The 21,152-nt window shown below is 38.5% G+C and overlaps 1 protein-coding gene across 1 annotated transcript in view; it reads right to left on the reverse strand.

Moving 5' to 3' along the window:
* XPO4 (exportin 4) overlaps positions 1 to 21,152 on the reverse strand; it is a 70,849-nt gene that overhangs the window by 46,348 nt on the left and 3,349 nt on the right. The window contains exons 2-4 of the mRNA XM_015814403.1: positions 9,990 to 10,095; positions 8,417 to 8,558; positions 5,841 to 5,979 (exon numbers count right to left, since the gene is read on the reverse strand). Of these exons, the coding sequence (XP_015669889.1) occupies positions 5,841 to 5,979; positions 8,417 to 8,558; positions 9,990 to 10,095 (387 nt within the window). The remainder of the gene's footprint in view (positions 1 to 5,840; positions 5,980 to 8,416; positions 8,559 to 9,989; positions 10,096 to 21,152) is intronic.

Raw genomic sequence — 21,152 nt, forward strand, 5'->3', positions numbered from 1 at the left:
GCTATGACTCCTTTAACTATGACTTACTGAATTCCCAATGGATTCATGCAAGAAAAGTTATGGTATCAGAAGTCAGAATAAAAGCTCATCCTACAAATCATCTGAACCTATTCCAAATGAGAGGGAGACGATACCTGAGGGAAATATGAGGCCACTGGTTCTCCACCAAAAGATTCAAAGATGGGGAACCAAGCAAAGGTTGAATGCAACTGGTTTTAATATGACGGTCAATATATAATGTACATATTATTGTTACTTATTGTTCAATTACATAATATTCAGTTCAGAAAGGAGCCGAGAGCAATGTTCAAAAAATAAGTAATCTGATAAAAGGAATCAGAGTTAGAGTCTTGACATTCACTAGACATCTGAATACTATAATTTAAAATAACATTTAATTAAAAATCAGTCTGATCACACAGGAGTTATTAATCCTCAAACATCCAGGTGAACGGATGCATATTTAATTGATATTTAAAACAATACAGCATAGGGGCTAATCTTATTTCCATTAAGATTAAACGTATTAAAGGTAATCCTTGCTTAGCAACTGCCTCGTGCAGCAACTGTTTGAAGTTACAACAATGCTGAAAATAATAACTTGACAACCAATGCCCACACTTACAATCTTTGCAGTGTTCCTCAGTTATGTGATCACCATTACTGTTAGTACATATTGTTCTATGCCTGACCTGGGGTTTCCCCACCACCACCACCAAACTTGCCGAGTGGATAGATTGGAAAGGAAGGAATTACAAGAGAGTAAGTAATGGATAATACACATCAAAAGCAATGTGGTGGAACCAGTTCGCGGGCTGCTGGTTGAAGAGGGACGGTTGCCATCTCTGGGGCATGGCGCGCGTGCCCACAGAGAGGGCTCTGAGTGCCGCCTCTGGCACGCATGCCACAGGTTCGCCATCACTGCTATAAACAATAGTTACTGAATTTTAAAAATGTGGTATTTTGAACTTGGGATACTAGTTTACTATTACGTTTATATAACCAACCTTTTCTGGATCTTCAAAAGTGATTTGTATTATATTAAATGTAATTAGCATAAAGGATATTTGTATTGCTCCTTCTTATGGCATGCAAATGATTTAATAGTCTTTGACAGAGCTGAAGAAATCCTGCTCTTTGCAATCACTTTAATCTTTTTTAACTTTTTAGTTTTTAAAAAATTTCTTGGGTTTTATCTTATATTATAGGCCAGTGGTGGCGAACCTATGGCACGGGTGCCAGAGGCGGCACTCAGAGCCCTCTCTGTGGGCACGTGCACCGTCGCCCCAGTCCTAGGCCTTCAGCTGGGTTTTATAAAACCTTTTCACTTTAGGCCTCCACCGCCGTGTGCAAAAAAAAAAAAGGTTCAATCAGTCAATTTCAACTTCTCGTGGGAAAAAAAGATCTTGCAAGGTTGGAATTGATTGATTGAACTTTTTAGTCCCAACCAGTCTGCCGTTACCACCGCAGCCATGCCCACCCAATGGGCCACGCCCAGCCAATGGGCCACACCCACCCGGCACCCAACGATGCATAAGTGAATTTTGGGTTGCAGTTTGGGCACTCGGTCTCTAAAAGGTTTGCCATCACTGTTATAGGCAGAAACAAACTCGGCATGCCTAATTGTAAAACATACAAAAAAGTTAACAGTGCAAAAACATAAAGACTAATGGTGTCAAATATAAACCAGGGATGAGGACATATCAGCATCTTTTTTATATCCCTTTTGGATTTCGCTTTGTTGTGTGCAGGGGTAAGATGGAAGTATGATCCGTTTTTAAATTCATGCAGTTTTTAACAAACAGCTAATTTACCCAACTCTTTTATTTTGCACAGCTCATGGTGAACATGTTTACCTTCTTTCAGTGAAGACCTCCAGGCATACATAACTCAGTGAACACATTAGAAACAACACTTGACAAGTTGTTGAACAGAATATTTTTATATATTAATATGAGGCAGCCCCACTGGCAGCTGAAAGTTCACACAGTCATACACACACACACAAAATAAAGTTACACTCCAGGTCTCAGAACGGGGTATCTTTCAAAATAGCTAAAGTAGAAAAGAGAATTCTGTATTGAGGTCCAGCACCAATGAGCTGCAGGCATTTGTGGTTAAGTGGAATTTATTCTACATACATTTCCTCAGCATCTTGGAATCAGTGGTGGAAAACATGAATTAAGCAGACTAAAATTAGTAATTGGCTTTTTAGCAGAAGCTCTGTCCATCAGAGACCAATGTTGGCTATACTGGGAAAAGGTACTAAAGGTATGGAATCAGTTCCCTAAGATAAAATCATGTTCTAGGAGTGCCTTACTTGCGTTGTCTCAGTGAGTAATTAAAATATTTTTTATACTTTGCTAAATGTAGATTACTATTTACTAAATATCACCAGTTGTATATAAAAGCAGATTGCCAAGGAGAAAATCTATGAAGTCACTAATAGTCAATGCAATCTGATGGCACATAATCAACCAATCAATTATACATATAGGTCTCTTGCCAAGGGATCATAAACAGGCAGTCTGCACCAGGTCTTAGCACTATCAAATTTAACTCAATCAAATGTTTGCATGTTAAAACAGTTTGCTCAGCTTCGATTCTAAGAAAGAGAGTGGCATTACACTATGGCAGAGCAGACAATTCTACTGAGATGCAGCAACTCAGTAACTGTTAACTCCTAGCCTTATAAAAATGTTGTGAGGATAAAATGGTAAGGAAGGAACTATGTATGTCATCTTGAATTCACAGAATAAAAAGCTGACATGTAAAGATAAATGTACAATAGAAATATTACATACTTGGCAGTAATGTCTTTGTGAATAATATTCCAGAGTTTGTGTAGTATGGAACTGCTTTCTAAGTGTTGAAAATTAAAGTTATTATTTTGATTGACCACTTCATGAGTGATAAAACTCACTTTTCAGTCCCAAGTCAGTAAAGGGAAAATTTTTCAACTTGACTCTATGCCATAGATGGTTGTGTCCATTTTTAATAAATCTGTCTACCTCTACTACTTGCAAAATATAAATCTAGGACTTCTGCCATCTGCTACCGAGTTAATTCTAAGTATCTCATCAATAAATAATTCTTTCTCTTCTCTCAGTCCATGCACTCACCCTATCCAAGTCCTTGAAAGATGAAAAAAAATCTTAGGAGAAAAAAATGTGACATGATAAAATTCATTCAGCTCTAAAAATTTTTTTCCCCCAGTTATAACAAATAGACAATAGAGATGTCCTATGTAACTTCTAGGCATGCAGGTTGACTGATTTTCTTTCCTTCACAAAGAGGCTATATCTTAAGTGTTTGGGTTACAAATCCCCATTAAAAAGAATTCTAGATATTTCATTCATTAGAATTATTACAGGTAGTCCTCGACTTACAACAGTTCATTTAGTGACCATTCAAAGTTACAATGGCACTGAAAAAAGTGACTTATGACCATTTTTCACACTTATGACCTTTGTAGCATCCCCATAATCATTTGATCAAAATTCAAATGCTTGGCAACTGACTTATATTTACGACGGTTGCAATGTTCTGGAGTCATGTGATCACCTTTTGTGACCTTTTGACAAGCAAAGTCAATGGGGAAGTTAGACTCACTTCACAACTGTGTTACTAACTGAAGAACTGCAGTAATTCACATCATTGGTGGCAATTAAGGTCGTAAAATGGGGCAAAACTCAATAAATAACTGTCTCACATAGCAACAGAAATTTTGGGCTCAGTTGTAGTTGTAAGACGAAGAATATCTGTATTATATTTATTTATTATACTGCCTGAAGAGGGAATCTATATAATACTATAACTCTTGTATCTGTTTGATTATTTTGTAAGCTTCAATTGGGCAATTTTTTTTTAATTAATGCTATTTCAAATGAGCTAAGTAAATCCTAACCCATAAATCCTTTGGGATTGAAATTTGGCAAAGTTGTGGGTGGTTCAGTGCTGCAATAGTCATCTGCTGTTAAATGATGATAATTACCAATGGTCCCAATTAGCTTCTATAAGTAAAGACAATGGGAAAAATGGCAGGAAGTTCGAATTTGCTTCTGTTCCCATTGCTTTTTTGCCTGGTCCTGGCAATTCTATTTCTCTGCTTAGGTAAGGAAATACTTCTGAAAGGAAACCCAACTGGTCACGACTTGATTCGTAAAAAAATAAAAAGAAAAAAGAAAAATGCCAGGTAACTTTGTATAAATAAATAAAATAAATAAAGTTTTGCCTGGGAGAAGGAATATATGCATGCATACATAAAATAACTGTCAAGGCTTAAAAATAGACCCTGAAATTTAGAATGATTAAAACGCTGTTAGAACAGAGGCCTGCATAAGTCAAATAATTACAAGTAATTATTTGGCAAGGCTTGATTTTTTAAAAAAAGAAATATGTTCCTGAATTGCCAAATGAATTGCAAAAAAGTAGGAACTGTAATAAAATGAACGTGATCAGGTCATTGAACGGTGGAAAGAGAAGGAAAGTTGGAACAGAAAGAACTGGGCTCTGCTGATCAAAAGGAGAATGGACACATGGAAACTCAACATGGGAACATAAGACAGATTTGGAGTTGAATAACCTGACAGCTACTAGTTTCCCTTGGTCAGAATTGAAACAGATGGAAGGAGAAACAGCGTAAGTATGAATACCAACCTTATCCTAGTCTTCCAATGAGACTTAAAACATAGTACGTCTAGTAGGCACAAAGTAGGGAAAGGTTTAAACTAATCAAATGGCTGACCAATACTCACACTTTATTAAAATAAAGTTGAAGTTGTCATCATTTCAGGTAAAGGATTTTATAAATATCTGTACAATTTTTTTTAGCACTGTGACATGTCTGTTGTTCTATTCTTAGAAATTTTGTTGCTGTTATACACATAGCATTAATTTCATTTTATTGCAGATAAGCTCTCTTAGATCATTCCATTTTAGCTACCAAAGATTTTAGCAAGCATTTCCAGAGTGGAACATTTTCTGGCACAGCATATGGAATTGGAACTAACGGCGCAAGTGGAAATAAGGTGCTGGAATTCTATTTAGAGCTTCATGAGAGGGTGGAGGATATTTCCTCATCGGGTTCTAAAAATGTAACACGAGTAAATTTTATATTGCCATCTTCAGTTCTGAGTCGGCACACACCCCTTCTACCCAACCATGCCACTTCCCCAGGGAATGGAGAAGGTCTTCCCTCAGGCCATTCCAACAGCTGACTTACAGACAGAACACAACAAGGAACAGATGTAAACCAAACCAAACACAAGAATATCTCTAACAACTATTGAAAACCCATTTGGATACAAAAAGCGATGACACTTCGAATTTGGCAATTCAGTGCTCAACATCTATCTGGGTATCTATCACTTAATAATTTGACTGGGGAGTCAAAAATATATGAGACTCAAAAACAATTTATGCTGTAATTAAGTGCCAAAGTTGAATCCAAACATACCGATACCACTGGAGCCAGAATAACAGAATGTAATTTTATTGTTCTCCTTCAGTTGCTAAATATATTGTGTAGCTGCCTATTCTTTTTTCCTTTTAATGGCAAACTTTCTCCTCTGAGCAGCTTGGGTCTGATCTTCTCATGGAGCCGAATGGGGAATCTCTTTGAATTAATGCCTTTTTTCCTCAACTCCTTGCTTCCAACTGTGTTGCAAACTACAACTTGAGAATGCTCAATGGACACAGCAATTCCAACAGATTTGGAAGACACAGGGATGGAGGGAGATTTAAATTATTACAAGAAGTAAATAATTAATATAATGACAGAAAAAAAATGTCCAGGAAGATGTAAAGAAAGATGTATGTTTTTAAACATAAGAACTTACCACTGTGTGATTGCCGCTGCTTATCAACTGGCTGACTTCATGAAAAATGCTCTTGCAGTCAATTGATTTGTCTAAAGACCCTCGTTTCACTATTACTGCTACTGCTAATAATATCTGTTCCCGCACATATTTCTGGAGACTGCAAAGTAAAATATAAGATATATTCAGAACTGATCAAGATGACCACGTTATTGTTTACAAAGCAAGAACACACAAACTCTTCTTAGTTGTACTGCTTTTAGAAAGCAGGAAGGACTGGGCTAATTGTGTATAGAATTCTTTTGTCTTCTGCTGCCTTGAGTTTGGGTATCTTGCATTGTTAGGATAATTAAATATAGTTTTTCTTATAAGCCAGGAAGAGGGAATCCCTGGCATGTGGATGGGATGTAGCCTGCCAGCCTTTTAATTTAGGCTTTAGCATCCTCACTGTCCTAGCATTTAATTTTTTTCTGAGTGGAGGCAAACAAATTCCCCTTGCAGGCAGAATTTATGGAAATAGGAAAGCCCCATCTTCTGACACCTTCGGGCAGATTCCTATTCTGACCCAGAGGCTGAGGATAATTCCCATGAACACAGAAAAAGTAGTCTCTTACTACATATTTAAGGGAGGGGTGGAACAACCGGTTCTTTCCTCCTCTGCAGAGAGGCTGAAGAGTGTCAGGGAGAGGCAATGGATGAATGTCAGACTGACATTTCCCAACCCCAAATGCCACCTGGTCTTCTAGGCATAGGAGGCTATTGGGGGAAAAGGGGGACATCTAGTTTTGGGGCGAGATTCAGTTCATATCCTGCAGCATCCCCTGTGTTACATCTCCAACAATAATGTATACAGTTCATATTCACGACACAGTTTGTACTTTTATTTATTGAATTGTTATACAGTGACTCTGGAAATCTCATGGCTGTTTACAACCAACTGTTTTATGTGGCTGAATTAAATTCTAGAATGGTTACACCTGTTCATTTGAATCAGGAAGTAGATTCAGCCCTAATGTTAGCTATTTTGCTTATTGGCTTTCAAATGTATTTTTAGACTTAGGGAATTGTTTTAATGTTTTTATTCATAGCAGTTATAGCTGAAACTGCCATTTGTAATCAGCAGCAGGTTTTTCACTTTCTGGAGTTCACTAAAATAGTTAACAAACATTTTCTTGGAAGATTAATCGTATTTATTGAAATAAAAATGGAATTTGATTATAAAAATTTAGCATCTGGATATGTTTATTTGAGCACCCAATTTATTTTCAAAGTTTGTTAAGATAGAGCTTTCTTGATCCTTTTGCTTACTAACCGCTGAAATGCAGGGGAAGCAGCTATCTGTTTTCCTGATAAAGGAAAAACATGCAACTGTTCTGTACTTAATAATATTTTGCAAATTGCCATCTTCTTTCTCAGGCTCTGAGAAGCCTATTATGATATCTATGAGACGAAGAGGCATACGTTAATTAATCATATTTTATGTAAGGCTAAGATGACAATATTACTTTAAAGACAAAGATCTTACTCTTTTTTTTTTCTTCCCTCCTTTAAGCTGCTCTTGTGCATCATTCAAAGCTTCACTGGAACACAGAACAACCCTCTCAAATTGTATCTATATTGGAGAATGCTTCAACTGAATTTGGGCAATCTCTCCTTTCATGCAATATCCCTCATTGTACAGACAGTTCTAAGTCAATGGATGGGCTTCTACAGAGGAATCAATGAACACCAAAAACACAATAAGCAAAACCTCCAGGAGGATATGACTGTCCTGTTACTTTTAGAGTGGTCCTACCAAGTGTGAAAACATCCCTTCTAATTTACACCAACTTCTAGAAAGAATCTCAGATGTCCAAACAACCAACAACAACTACTAACATCTAAGTGAACATAAGTTCTTTTATATCACGTACACCAGAGGTCTCCAACCTTTCCGGGCTCGCGGACCGAAGGGAAGAACAGCTTCAAAATTGGTGGGGATGTGTGCACGCGTGCACGGGGCCACGCACACTGGCGTGGCACTAGCAGCCCTGTTCATGCATGCGGCATATACTGGTGCCGTGCACAAGGGGGAACAGCCGCACACCCCCCCACGGTGGGTAGCCCGTTCGCACATGCACAAACGGGCCACGGACACTTGCCTCATGCTAGCATCCCCACTTGCGCCCATGTGCAAACGGGGCCGCAGGCACTAGTGCAAGTGGGGGGGAATGCATGCCCACGCGTGCGTGCACTAGCCAGCCATTTCTGCAGGCCGCTGGCCAACAGCCCACAGCCCAGGCCCAGGACACGGCCCATATGTTGGGGACCCCTGACGTACACCAAGTGCTCTTTATTCCAATTAATATTGTCTCTGGAATCATCCTAGAATGTCTCTCCATTACTTTTGACATGTTTTAAACTGGAAATCTCAGGGACAGAAACTTCCCCTTGTATGCAGCACTGACTCCACCAGTAAATTATGTTTTCTTTGGCCATGAAAACAGAAGCCAATTCATTATGTGGATTTTATTTATTTTATTTATTTCAATTGGGAAGCATATAATGTTCTTATTCATGACACTTTATAAATGTTTTATATCATGCTCTGTACTTACTTTGGCCTTTGTAAGACATACGTTAAAAGGAATGTTCGTAGTGATTCTATACTGCTTTTTTCCAACAGAATCCATTCTCGTACAACTGCTTCCATTATCGCTGTGGCAGCTTGAAAAAGGACATAGTCCACTTTACTAGTTTCTGTTAAAGAAATGCAGGTTTATAAACTCATAATCCATAGACAAAAGCTTGAAAAACATAACTGTAGGATACCTGTAAAAGTGTTATTTTTATTTATGTCCAAAATTATAGGCCGGATTTTAGGTCACTTTCTAAAGGGTTCATAGCAATTATAAACTCGTCTTTTACAACATTCAAAGACATCTATATATATTTTGCAGCAGATATAAAAACAATATAAAAATACATAAATCAACAGCAGAAACAACTTGCTGAAGCACCAGCATCAGCAAGTTAAAATTAGAAGTAAATAAATATTAGGCATCAATAAATGTTAAACCCAAAACAATTTTTAAAGGGAATGGTCAACATCAATGCAAAAAGCAGAAACTTTTAGAGACAATTCTCCCAGTGAAAATCCAGTGGTGACAATATTCCATAATATTTTGCTGTCCTCTAATTCAGTGTGTTAATACCACCCTAGCCACAATCATATACCCAGCCACTAAAAGATGATGCTGTTGTACTCAACTCCTACAGCCAGCAAGAAAACACAAAACAGAGGTCTGAAATCAGAAGATTCTATTCCAATAGTGTATAAGCTTTTCCTGAAAAGCAGGTACACCATTGTCTTTATCTATCTTCCCATTAACATTTTTCTATTATTAGTATTTCTGGATGCTTTTGTAATTTCGTAACCACACTGTTTCAATTAAAACATAAAATATAGCACTTCTACAAATATTCCTCATTTAATGACTGGCAAGTTCATTGCTAATTGAAGCAATCATTAAGTGAAACATCACATAACTACACCTGACTCAATGATGTCAGTTTCATTGCCGTTGTTAAGCAAATCATCCATAGCTAATAAATACAATGTCACATGATTGTGACATGCTACTTGCTACCTGTTGGCTTTCCAGTGCTGTTGTAAGTTCAAATGGTCGCTGAATGAGACTGCTGTTAACTGAGGACTTCCGGTATTCTGTTAAACTTTATTTGGATATTTATTAAGTTTTCCTTATTAGCTCTAATTTCTTAAACATGTACTATCTCTCCAGTTTGGTTTTGTGATGATCTTTTAAATACTGCAAAACACTTTGTGCTTGATTCATGGAAAAGAAGGCAAGCAGTATTTTAAATCATGGTAGCTGCCACAGGAAAGTATAAATTAAGTGTCATAACTCTTAATATGGTGTAAGGTTACAGTTTCTGGAATCAGCTGTATTTGTACATTTAAATCAAACATCTTAGCCATATTTATATAAAACCAAGACTTATTAAGATCAATAAGGGTTATTTTCAAGTTAACAATGCTTAATATGTGAATCTCTAAATCCACATCGACACTGCTAGAGAAAACAGTATTTTACGCATATATCCTTAGCCTGTTTTACAAAGTTATATGATTATGAATTAATGGTACACTGATTGAAAAATAGGACTTACCTAAAATATGTTTGCAAACTGCAAACGGCGATTTTGATTTTCTAAACGATAAAAAAATGTGTTCGGCGTGCTGACGTTGTTCGTTATTGACCATGGAGGGTGGTGCCTACAGAGAAAAAAAAGACTCTTTCTAATAATGGAATACAGAAAATTGCCATTTCTTATTCAAGTATATATATCACAATAAAAAGCTTTTACTTTCATCTATGAAAAAATACTCCAAATTAAGGTAGTAATAAAGGAGTACCAATAATAAAGTAGCAACTAATTAATAAATCAGATGAAAGTTCATCACTTAACTAGTCCATTAAAGTATTCTATTCCAACCTGTTAATCCAATGCAGCCTGTACTATGTAATTAGTATCATTCGGTATGACAGTATAACAAGACAACTATACTTGGCTTACAAACTCTGGATGACAGCAAGTTCACAATAAAGAAATAAATACAGAAATAGTAATCCTTAGCTAGATGAAAATCTAGCACTTATGTGGATTTGTGCAGATCAGATTATATTGATTTGTATAGCCATCCGTTTTGCAAATGTGACTTTGGAAGGTGAAAACCAAGAAACAATCAAATGAAAATAATAATGTCCAAAGAGTAAAGAACAACATTCCTAGAAATGGTAATATAATATAACGGTAATAAGACTATATAATGGTAATTCTACGATGTGATTTTCAATAATACCCTGAAGATGTGTTCAAATGAACAATTTAGTTGCATTCATCAAATCATCTCATTGCTGCTTTTCTCCTGGGTGGGTGCTGTCCCAATGGGTAGATCTTCTCGGAAATTCCCACCAGCATAGCCACGTAGAGAATTCTGGGGCTTGAAGCCTATACATCTGGTGGGTACCCATACTAAAGAAAATTATTCTACTGAGATTTTTTTCAATACTTCACAGAAAAAGTAATGAAATGCCAATTTAAAAGTGGAAAAAAGCTCTTTCTAACTCCAATATTATGAATGTATCATCTTACTTGTAAGGAATGTTGGATCGGTTACAGATGTATTTGTTATATTATGACATATTAATTTATTAAGGCAACATGGGTACAGTGTGATCATTATTGTGATTGTGTTATTTTATCTTCAATGTTTTTTATTAGCATCTCACAAATCCAATAAACAACCAAATAAGATATACCAATAAATCATAGTTCTACAAATAAACTCATTCTTATCAATAATGTGCAAATAATTAAGATTAAGATAATCTTTATTGTCATTTTCCTGTATACACAATGACACACATTAAAATTAACTTCATTTATATAAAAATACAGGAAAAGGTAGCTCTACTTATGAGGGAGAAACTGAAAGTTAGAAGCCTGAATTTTCAGACATTGTAGTGTTGTTGTATGTTGCCCTCTAGTGCAATTCCAGCATATTTTTTATCGAAACAATAGCAATATGTAATATGTTTACTTTCTCTAATAAATCATTCCAAAATGTGACTGTATTATTTATTTTGATTATTTAAAATATTGCTAGGCTACCCAACAAAGTCCTTTCATTTTATACACACGAGAATCAATTGGGGTTGGAGTATTGTTGCTGTTTTCTTCCAGGAAACTTTTAAAAAAAATCTTAATCCATAGCTGGTAGCATTTTATCCTGCCTTGCTAACAGAAGTCTCACAGGACAATAGTGGTTTCTTGCAAACAGAACTGGTTCAGAAAAAAGCAAGATTGCTCATATTGAGCTTGATTAATTAGAATCACTAAAAAGATGAGGTCTCCTTTGAGTTATAGTCAACTTTTGGCAATGTCATACATGCAGTTTTAGAATGGATGTTGTTTGCCACGCCTTCTTCCAGGATGTTTAGCCTATAGTCCTGTGGTTTCAAGTGGTCCCCCAACCAAACATGGCCAACATAGTTTAGCTTCTAAAATTAGACACAGCTGGGGAGGTACTGCCATCTGTTGGCATGAAATAAAAGTTGAGTTGTAATGTAAGTTACATTGAGGCCAACTACTACAAAGATCAAAATACTTTTCCAAAACGCTAGAATAACTACAAAGTCCAGAAAAAACTTGCATAAATAAATGGTAGAGATAGAGTTTGATGAATCCCACAAGTTAAGATATATTCCATAACTACAGGACTCTTATGAAACAGGCCCATATCTATTTCTCACTTATCCAGCCAACATCTTTCTCTCTCACATATTATTTCATAGAATATGTATATGACATTGACATTTTCACAGCACAACCCCCATGTAAAGAAATGCCTGTGAAGGTAAAGTTTTTATCTTTCTCCTTAAAATAGCCATCCACTGTTCTAACTACTGAGATTTCTATCAAACTCTTTCATATGAGCCTATGATGAAGGCAATGGACACACATGGATCCATAGTTCTATCAGGATAGAAGATCCACATGTAATTTAACAAGTACAAGTGTTCCTCATTTAACAGCCACTCACTCAGTAACCATTTAAACTTGTGACAGTGCTTGAACAAGTGGTAGTTATGGCCACGTAGGAGATGAACAGGCTGAGCCTAAGGGTGGGGTTAAACACATCATTAGTTTAGAGTTGTTGCTTTCCCACAAGAGACCTAAGTCCAGCTCCTTATGAATTCCGTTGACCCTTATCTAGTGCCAATTTGGCTTGACCATTAGTAATCAGATTCTTGTGTATAAGCTGCATGTATTAACCTTTTAGTGCTTTGAACTCAACTCCTGTTCCTGGTTTCTTTCACCTAACATACCAGTCCTCAAAGTTCTGGCCAGTGCAGAATCACTACAGTCACACAATCACGCTCTAAGCACTTGGCAACTGGCCCAGATTTCCAACTGTTGCAGTGTCCCCTGGTCATGTGATTGTAATTCATGATGTTCCGTGTCAGTTTCCCACAAACAAAATCAATGGGAAAAAGCTGGCAGAAAGTTGGGAGTTGCAGTCACATGAGGTTTTTGCTTATAATGACCTGCATGGTCCTCACTTAACAGTGGTAACTGGGGATCGCTGGAACTGCCATTACTAAGTGGCAGGGTCACATGACATTGTGCTTTACAACCACATAGCTTATCAACAGAAATTGTGATCCCAATTACCAGAGAACTGCAATTGAATAAAATCATAGCAGAGTACTGTGCAAATGCCCAAACTTAAGGGACTTGTGAGACTTTTGTAATATCTGTAATTTTACACACAAAATGCATATTATAATCTTGCTAAAATATGTGTGCAGTAGATACAAAACACACCAAAGAAACCATAAACAATTTATATATATGAATGTATTACAAAGTGATGAAATTATCACTTTCTCTTGATTGAAACTCAAATCTAATTTCTTCTTCTAACTGCAAGACTTCAACAAGTTACACAATTTAACATACCGTACACATACTTCAAAGGAATTTACAGCCCTACTGAATGCCTCCAAATTAAATATTACTTGCTATTAAATTGCAGCACTATTAAATTACTTTGGCAACCAAAGAAATATTTTGTTCTCCAAATAAGGCATATCGAAAGAATGAGTATTTTCTTTAAAAAGCTGCAAGAATAAGAATGTACTGGAAAGATAAAGCAAGCATGTTTTCATTAGCCCAAGAGATTACAAAAGATGGCTCGGTGGCTTTTTTAAGAGGACAAGTCAATAAAGGACAACTTATTCAAACACTCTACAATAAGAAGCAGAATGATACTTGAGATCAAACCCACACTTGACAAATTTATTACTTAGAAAAAAATCAGACAAAGAAGTTGTAACAGCAATATTTTTAATGACCATACTGAACTTAGGAAAGCTTTGTCTAGACAAATTATCCCAGACCCTGTGAATAATAGTACTATCATAATGTTACAAGGATTTGTGAGAATTATCGGTAGCTTGGGAAAAAACTGACAACAATACATTAATATATAGTAATAAAAAAGCCCAATCAGCATTTTATAACATACAGGAATGAGAGAAACACTAAAAATCGACTAACAAGACCATGCTTAAGGAATTTATATTGCTCCGGATAAGCAATTTCACAGCTAAGAATAGTTGTACACAGGAATGGCCTCCACCAAGAGAACATGGCAATTTCTTTTCCTTCTGTGTAAGAGATTGGGGGGGGGGGGGAGAGAATGGAGGTCTGCAGGAAAATGAGGAGAAAGGAAGTCCCATTGTTCAAATGACCACCCTTTCAAAACACAATTCATCATCATCAAACACTACAACTCTAGGCAAAATTGCGGGTCCAAATATATCCTATTTTGATTACAAAATAACATTTGTGTTGGTCAACCAGGAGCATTAACTTTGTATCTCACGAGGGAAAAAAACCTGCTTTGCTTACAAGTCCTCATTTCTGGATGTCTAATTAAGACCTCAATAGCAATCCAGAGAGCTGCGTAAACTTAATTTCTGTGCTAGTTCAGTGGACTTTTATTTTATTTTATTTCAAATAGATGAGTTCTCATTATAGTAAAAGTATTTTTGAAACCCCTCTCTTCTTTACATGGCTTGTTCTGTGGTTTAGATTCTGAATTTAGTTTTCAAAATAACGATTTTATCAAGTATTGCTGAACTTGCGCAAAGAAGGCATGGATTCTTTTTCCCTCCTGAGCAATATAAATATTGATATAAAGATATGCAGAGCCTGAGATGCAAAGGCAAAAGGTCTTCTGAGGATTTGAGTTCACACTTGTGTACAACTCCTTCAAAAAAACACTTGTCTTTTCTTTGTAGCTATGAGCAGTAGCTGTGTCACCTGCCACCTCAAGAAAAGATGTACGGTAACTGCTTTAAGGAATTGCAGGCAAGTGCTATAGGAGCATTTCCAAGTGCCCCAAAACATCTCTTTGCCTTTGAATCATACTAAAAATGATTCAGTGTGATAGATTATATATTATAAGTACTCCTTGCTTAATGACCATTCGTTCAACAACCATTCAAAGTAATGGTGCAGAACAAACAGTACTTACGCCGGACCCTCAAAGTTATGGTGATCAAAATTCAGGTGTTTGGCAACCTAACTGCACTTATCACTTTAGGGGTACTTCGATACCCCGCACCCTCACCCCCATCTCTGTCCATTTGGTAGCCCTGCGCAAGGGAACTCCTCTGTGGCAGCCCTGGGGCTGGCTCAGAGTCTCCAGCAATCTCAGTCTCCGCTCTGACTACCTCTGCCCCAGGCCTCTATTGCAACCCCAGCACCGCTACCACTGAGGAGTGCCAATTCAAGCCATTTCAACCCAAGGCCAGTGGTGGGATTCAAATATGTGAACAACTGATTCTCTGTGTGGATGCTGCTTCTGGAAGTCCGTTGTGGCCCTGGTCAACAGAAAATGAGCTACCGTTCTGCTGAACTGGTGCGAACCGGCTGAATCCCACCACTGCCCAAGGCCCAGCCATCTCCACCGCTCTGTGCTCTGCAGCCCTGCCACAACCTTCACGGTGACCTTCGCGGTCTTTCTCCCATTGCTGATGAGGCACCCCTAGCCTGACCCTATGTGAGGAGATTTCTGGCAACATTAGCCTTCCTCTTCGAAGCTGCACGCTCTGTACTCTGGATTGCCACCGCCGTTCTTGCAATGCTTCAGACGCTTTCTGAAGCATTGCAGGAATGATGCACACTTTTTGGAGAACAGCATGAGCGGCCTTGGGAGGAAAGTCTGGCATGGCCAGCAGTTCACTCACGCAGGGCCATGCCACGCACACCTCATCAGCAGTGAAAGATTATAAAATTTAGCTGGGCGGAGCAGGGCAGGACTGGCAGAGTGCAAGGTGGGGAAGTGGTTGGGCTTTATGCTGTGACACTGGGTTGCTGGCTGTGGCATGGGGCTCTATAGCAGCAGTGCTGAGGCTGGGGCTGAAGTAGAGACTTGAGAGGAAATGGAAGCTTATTGAAACTACAAAGGCACCAGGCCTCTATTTCAGCCCCACTGCAAAGACTGCTGCTGTTTGGCAGGCCAAAAAGGGCAGAGACAAGGAGGGAGAGATGGGGGTGGTTTCAAGAGCAGGCAGAGTTCCTTACCTTACTTGAAGCAAGACTGGGAGGAACAAACCGGGAAAGGCTTGGATCAGGATAGATCTTTGCCCAGTGGGATTCAGTTAATGACAACAATGGGGATTGCTGTCACTAAATGAAGTCACATAATGTTGCACTTTGACAGCATTGTTTAACTATGGACATTCCAGTCCCAATTACCATCTTAACTTGAAGACTACCTGTAATTGCTATTTAGAAAATATGAATGTTGCTTGTCTCCTGTTAAATGACCTTAACTCTTCCCAATGCATTCTAAGTTGGCTTTCTTAATGTAAAATAAATTTAATGTCAACCAATGAGCACACAAAAATCTCAATATATTGCCATACATATGAGAAGAGAGAGACAGAGACACATAATGGTTAAACACAGCAAAAAGGTTGTTGTTCCAATGAGCTTGGAATGTAAAATAAGGAACAGGCAGTCATATGAAAAGAAGCACAGGCTCAGTGTAAATAGGGATTTAATAATTGAAATATGCATGCTACTCTTTATTACAGGTGTGGTCACTGTAAGTCAGATTTTCTTGACCTACTCCTTTCCAGATTTGTTAGGACTACAACTCTCAAAATTTTTAATGGCATGCAAGAGGAAGTAAAAAGCTTTGCAGGTGGTTAATGAAAAAGCAGGATTTTGAAGAGAGATTTGAAAGAAGAGAAATAGCATCTTACAGATGTTGAGAAAATACAGGAAGAGGATAATCTTCTGAGAAAGCAGGAAGCCTTTGAACTGAACTAGGGAAGTGAAAGTCACCGGAAAGGATGTGTTGGAATGTAAGAATTCAGAGATAGAAAAATACACGTTCTTGGAAGTTTTTGAAAATCAGGACAATACGCCAGATACAAAACCAGTTGAAAATATATGCTCTCCTCCAGATATTAAGGGTAAATAATTACAATTCACTTTTTAGGAGAATGTTTTAGAAAACCAGAGAAAGGCAGGATAGAAAACTAACATAACAATATTTGTACATAGAAGATAAATTTTACTTTTGTTGTGTAGCTGATGGCTAATGCTACAGCAACACAAGGCTCTTTCAAAAACAATCCAGGCACAAAGTCTGTAGCTGAAGAAAATAGACCTTTTTTTACACAGATTATATCCAAAATCAGAATTTATTGATATTACATTCTTAACAGATACTGTCAACATACTTCAATATTTCTAATCTCTATTGCATTTTATTTTTTAAAATATTTAGGAACAGAACTAAAGGGAAACAAAAGAAAAAGGAAAGAGAAAAGGCAATTTATAAATGGTAAGAATAAGAATCTACAAAAAAAGAAAAAAACTTGCTTTTATTACTCTGTAAGTAATATTGAATCAAGACAGTATGTAAAGATAATATCTCAGATTGGCAATATAAAAACTATTCTTAGCAGCAAGTCAACAACAAAAATAAGAATAACCCATCAAAATCACAATTGACAAGAATATCTAGCTAATCTAAAACAGTTTGTGAAGAATTTGGTGTTTTAAGCTCTTGAGAAATCCCAACATTAAATATTACAGAAATCTATGTTCAGAATAACCCACTTCAATATTTAATATTGAAAGCTGTAGTACTTGTTAAAATACAAAAAATATTGGAGTCAGTAATTAAATTCACATACTGCACTAAGCCATGATTTTGCTTAGGCATGCTTATTGTATAAGTCATAATTGACTGGGTTTGTACAATACACTAAGCCAAAGGCAAACAAATTACCGTATTTATCGGCGTATAACACGCACTTTTTCCCCCTGAAAATAGGGGGCAAATGATGTGTGCGTGTTATACGCCGATATACGGCCAGCCCGGGTAAATTCGGCCATATTCTTCAATACGGGCCGGCCCCAGCAGTTCCCCTCTCCTCTTTGTGTGTGTGTGTGTGTTTGTCTCTCTCTCTCTCAATTCNTCCAACATAAATTTCTTGCAATTTATTCAAGTATATGTTTGTCATTTTTAATACATGTAGAAACTTACAATACATTTAAAAATTCTAAAGGCTGTGAAAGCTTCAGGGCTAAAGAATTAATCAACTTTTGATTATATAGCAATTCAGCTAACTTTGGTAAATTCAAATTCATTTAGCCCATGATTCCCCTCCAAGTTTTTTCCTCCGTATTTACAATAAAAATTATTTCAAAGTGTTAGTTTTTCCAGTAAAATTGAAAAAAGTCCTACCAGCTTATGAAAAATTATAAGATGTTATTGTTAGAATCAAGAAAATGCCAGGATATCCAATCTTTCAGTAAGAATTTTGAAACTAAGCCCATAACTGAATATGAAAACTAAACTTTTATGATTTTTAAGAAATATTTACAGGGAATCAATACAGCTTTTACTCTCAACATACATATTACTTGTTTTACCTTATTTATTCCCCACAAATTCAGGGATACTTTCATCCATCTCTTACTATCCGTTTTATATGTGTAATAAAATTTGAAATACATATTTCTACTAAACTAAATTATCCATAGATATTTACCGTATTTATCGGCGTATAACACGCACTTTTTTCCCCTGAAAATAGGGGGCAAATGATGTGTGCGTGTTATACGCCGATATACGGCCAGCCTGGGTAAATTCGGCCATATTCTTCAATACGGGCCGGCCCCAGCAGTTCCGGCTGGTTGCCGGCAGTTGGCTGTTCCTCCCTGGACGCCTCGGCTCCCCCCGGTTTGTCGGTGAGCGCCCGGCAGAGCGCAGCGTTGCCAGGCCTCCCCCCTTCGCGTGAGGCGTCTGGCGTTCCCCCTTGCGCTTGGCTGCGGCGGCCCGGGGTATTCCGTCCCGGCCTCGACACGCAGCGCCGCAGGGAACGGAAGGGGGAGGGCCGTACCTGGAGCATCACATGAAGAATTGGCTGAAGAATACGGCCGAATTTACCCGGGCTGGCCGAGAAAGGTGCAGCTCAAGCCTTCCCCGCAACGGGGAGAAGCCCCCTCCCTTTTGCAAGGTCGCCCCCTCCCCGCTTTTGGGGTGGGGGAGAATTGAGAGAGAGAGAGAGAGACACACACACTCACACACACACACAGAGGAGAGGGGAGCCGGCTGGCCCACCCGTTTCCCCCTTTCCCTGCGCCTGCCTGGGTAAACTCGGCCGTATTCTTCAGCCAATTCTTCATGTGATGCTCCAGGTACAGCCCTCCCCCCTTCCGTTCCCTGCGGCGCTGCGTGTCGAGGCCGGGGCGGAATACCCCGGGCCGCCGCAGCCAAGTACAAGGGGGAACGCCAGACGCCTCGCGCGAAGGGGGGAGGCCTGGCAACGCTGCGCTCTGCTGGGCGCTCACCGACAAACTGGGGGGGCTGAGGCGGCCAGGGAGGAACAGCCAACTGCCGGCAACCAGCCGGAACTGCTGGGGCCGGCCCGTATTGAAGAATACGGCCGAATTTACCCGGGCTGGGCGAGAAAGGCGCACCTCCAGCCTTCCCCGCAACCGGGAGAAGCCCCCTCCCTTTTGCAAGGTCGCCCCCTCCCCGCTTTCGGGGTGGGGGAGAATTGAGAGAGAGACAAACACACACACACACACAAAGAGGAGAGGGGAGCCGGCTGGCCCACCCGTTTCCCCCTTTCCCTGCACGAGCGTGTGTGGATGGAGCAGCGGCCAAGGGTTTATAAAGCAAGCGGCGGAGTCCTGCAGCTCACGGGGCATAACACGGTAAATAAATACGAGCGTAGGGGATCCGCGCGTGAACGAAGNGGGCATAATACGGTAAATAAATACGAGCATGGGGATCCGCGTGTGAACGAAGCCCCACTCCCCCTCCCCTTTTGCTTTCGCTCTCGAGCCGGCGCTTTTTTTTTCTTGAAATTTCCCTCTTAAAATGAAGGTGCGTGTTATACGCCTGTGCGTGTTATACGCCGATAAATACGGTATATGATGGGTTACTAGTAAATTGGGCGAGCCGGGTCAATGTGTTAAGTGTTTATTTTCAGGCAAACGTATGTATTTTGCTACGACAGAACGTCTTTATTCATGAAGGGCTATGGGACTAAAAATGTATTTATATGTTGACTTTAGCATGGAAAACTAAAATTATTTTTTCTATGATGTCACAAAACCCTTAGATGTTGTGGTTTCTTTACAATAACTCTATTCTCTCCCAAAAAAATACCCCAAATCAGTTTAATTAGATTAGCGATTTTATGTTTGCAGTCCTCATTTATCCAGATTTTCATTCCAGATGAAAATAGCCACATACTTCTTCACAGGAAACTTCTTCAATCTGATGTGCTCCAGATGCATTACAGGAAAATAGAAAGTTTTGAAAAGCTGCTTTAGAGACTATTCTATAATAATGAAAGTATTATATACTTTTACTCAGTCTTTCATACCCTTTCCTCAAACAAGTATTGGCAAAGGCAACAGTTCTATAACTAACTCTTTGTTTAAAATATTTACAGGCAACTTTCAGAGTAAAGCCCATGCCAAGATCATCAGTCATGGCACAGAATTCATTAAGATATTATGAACACATAAGAATACAGTATTGTATAAAAGCTTAAGGCTTGATCCCTACTTAGTCACACTGAGAATATACTTAGTGAAATCAGTGGGATTTAGGCTGGTCATGACTAGCAAATCTCAGCAATTTTAATAGCTCTATTTGCAAAAATTATGGGATTTGAAAGTCAATCATTTAGAAACCACAAATTTTAGGGATGCCTGATCTTCTGCCAGAAATGTTAGGCAGTATTTAGAAGCTGTGCATGATTATCATGAATTACCTCCTATTTTTCAGAATTATTTTCTCACTGGCAAGACTTCTGTCTGTTTGCTTTACTGCACAGGTAATCCTCGACATACGACCACAACTGAGCACAACATTTCTATTGCTAAGCAAGACATTTGTTAAGTATGGTTTGCTCCATTTTATGACTTTTCTTGCCACAGTTGTTAAGTGAATAACTGCAGTTAATTAAGTTAATAACACGGTTGTTAAGTGAATCTGGTTTCCCCATTGATGTGCTTGTCAAAAGGTTGCAAAAGGTGTTTATATGATCCTGGGACACTGCAGCTGTCATAAATATGAGTCAGTTGCCAACTTCTGAATTCTGATCATGTGACTATGGAGATGCTGCAACGGTTGTAAGTGTGAAAACTGGTCACTGGTATAAGTTACTTTTTTCAGTGCCGTTATAACTAAACAGTCACTAAATGAACTGTTGT

The sequence above is a fragment of the Protobothrops mucrosquamatus genome, unplaced genomic scaffold (genome assembly GCF_001527695.2).
Source record: "Protobothrops mucrosquamatus isolate PMUCROS unplaced genomic scaffold, P.Mucros_1.0 scaffold249, whole genome shotgun sequence".
Lineage (NCBI taxonomy): Eukaryota > Metazoa > Chordata > Lepidosauria > Squamata > Viperidae > Protobothrops > Protobothrops mucrosquamatus.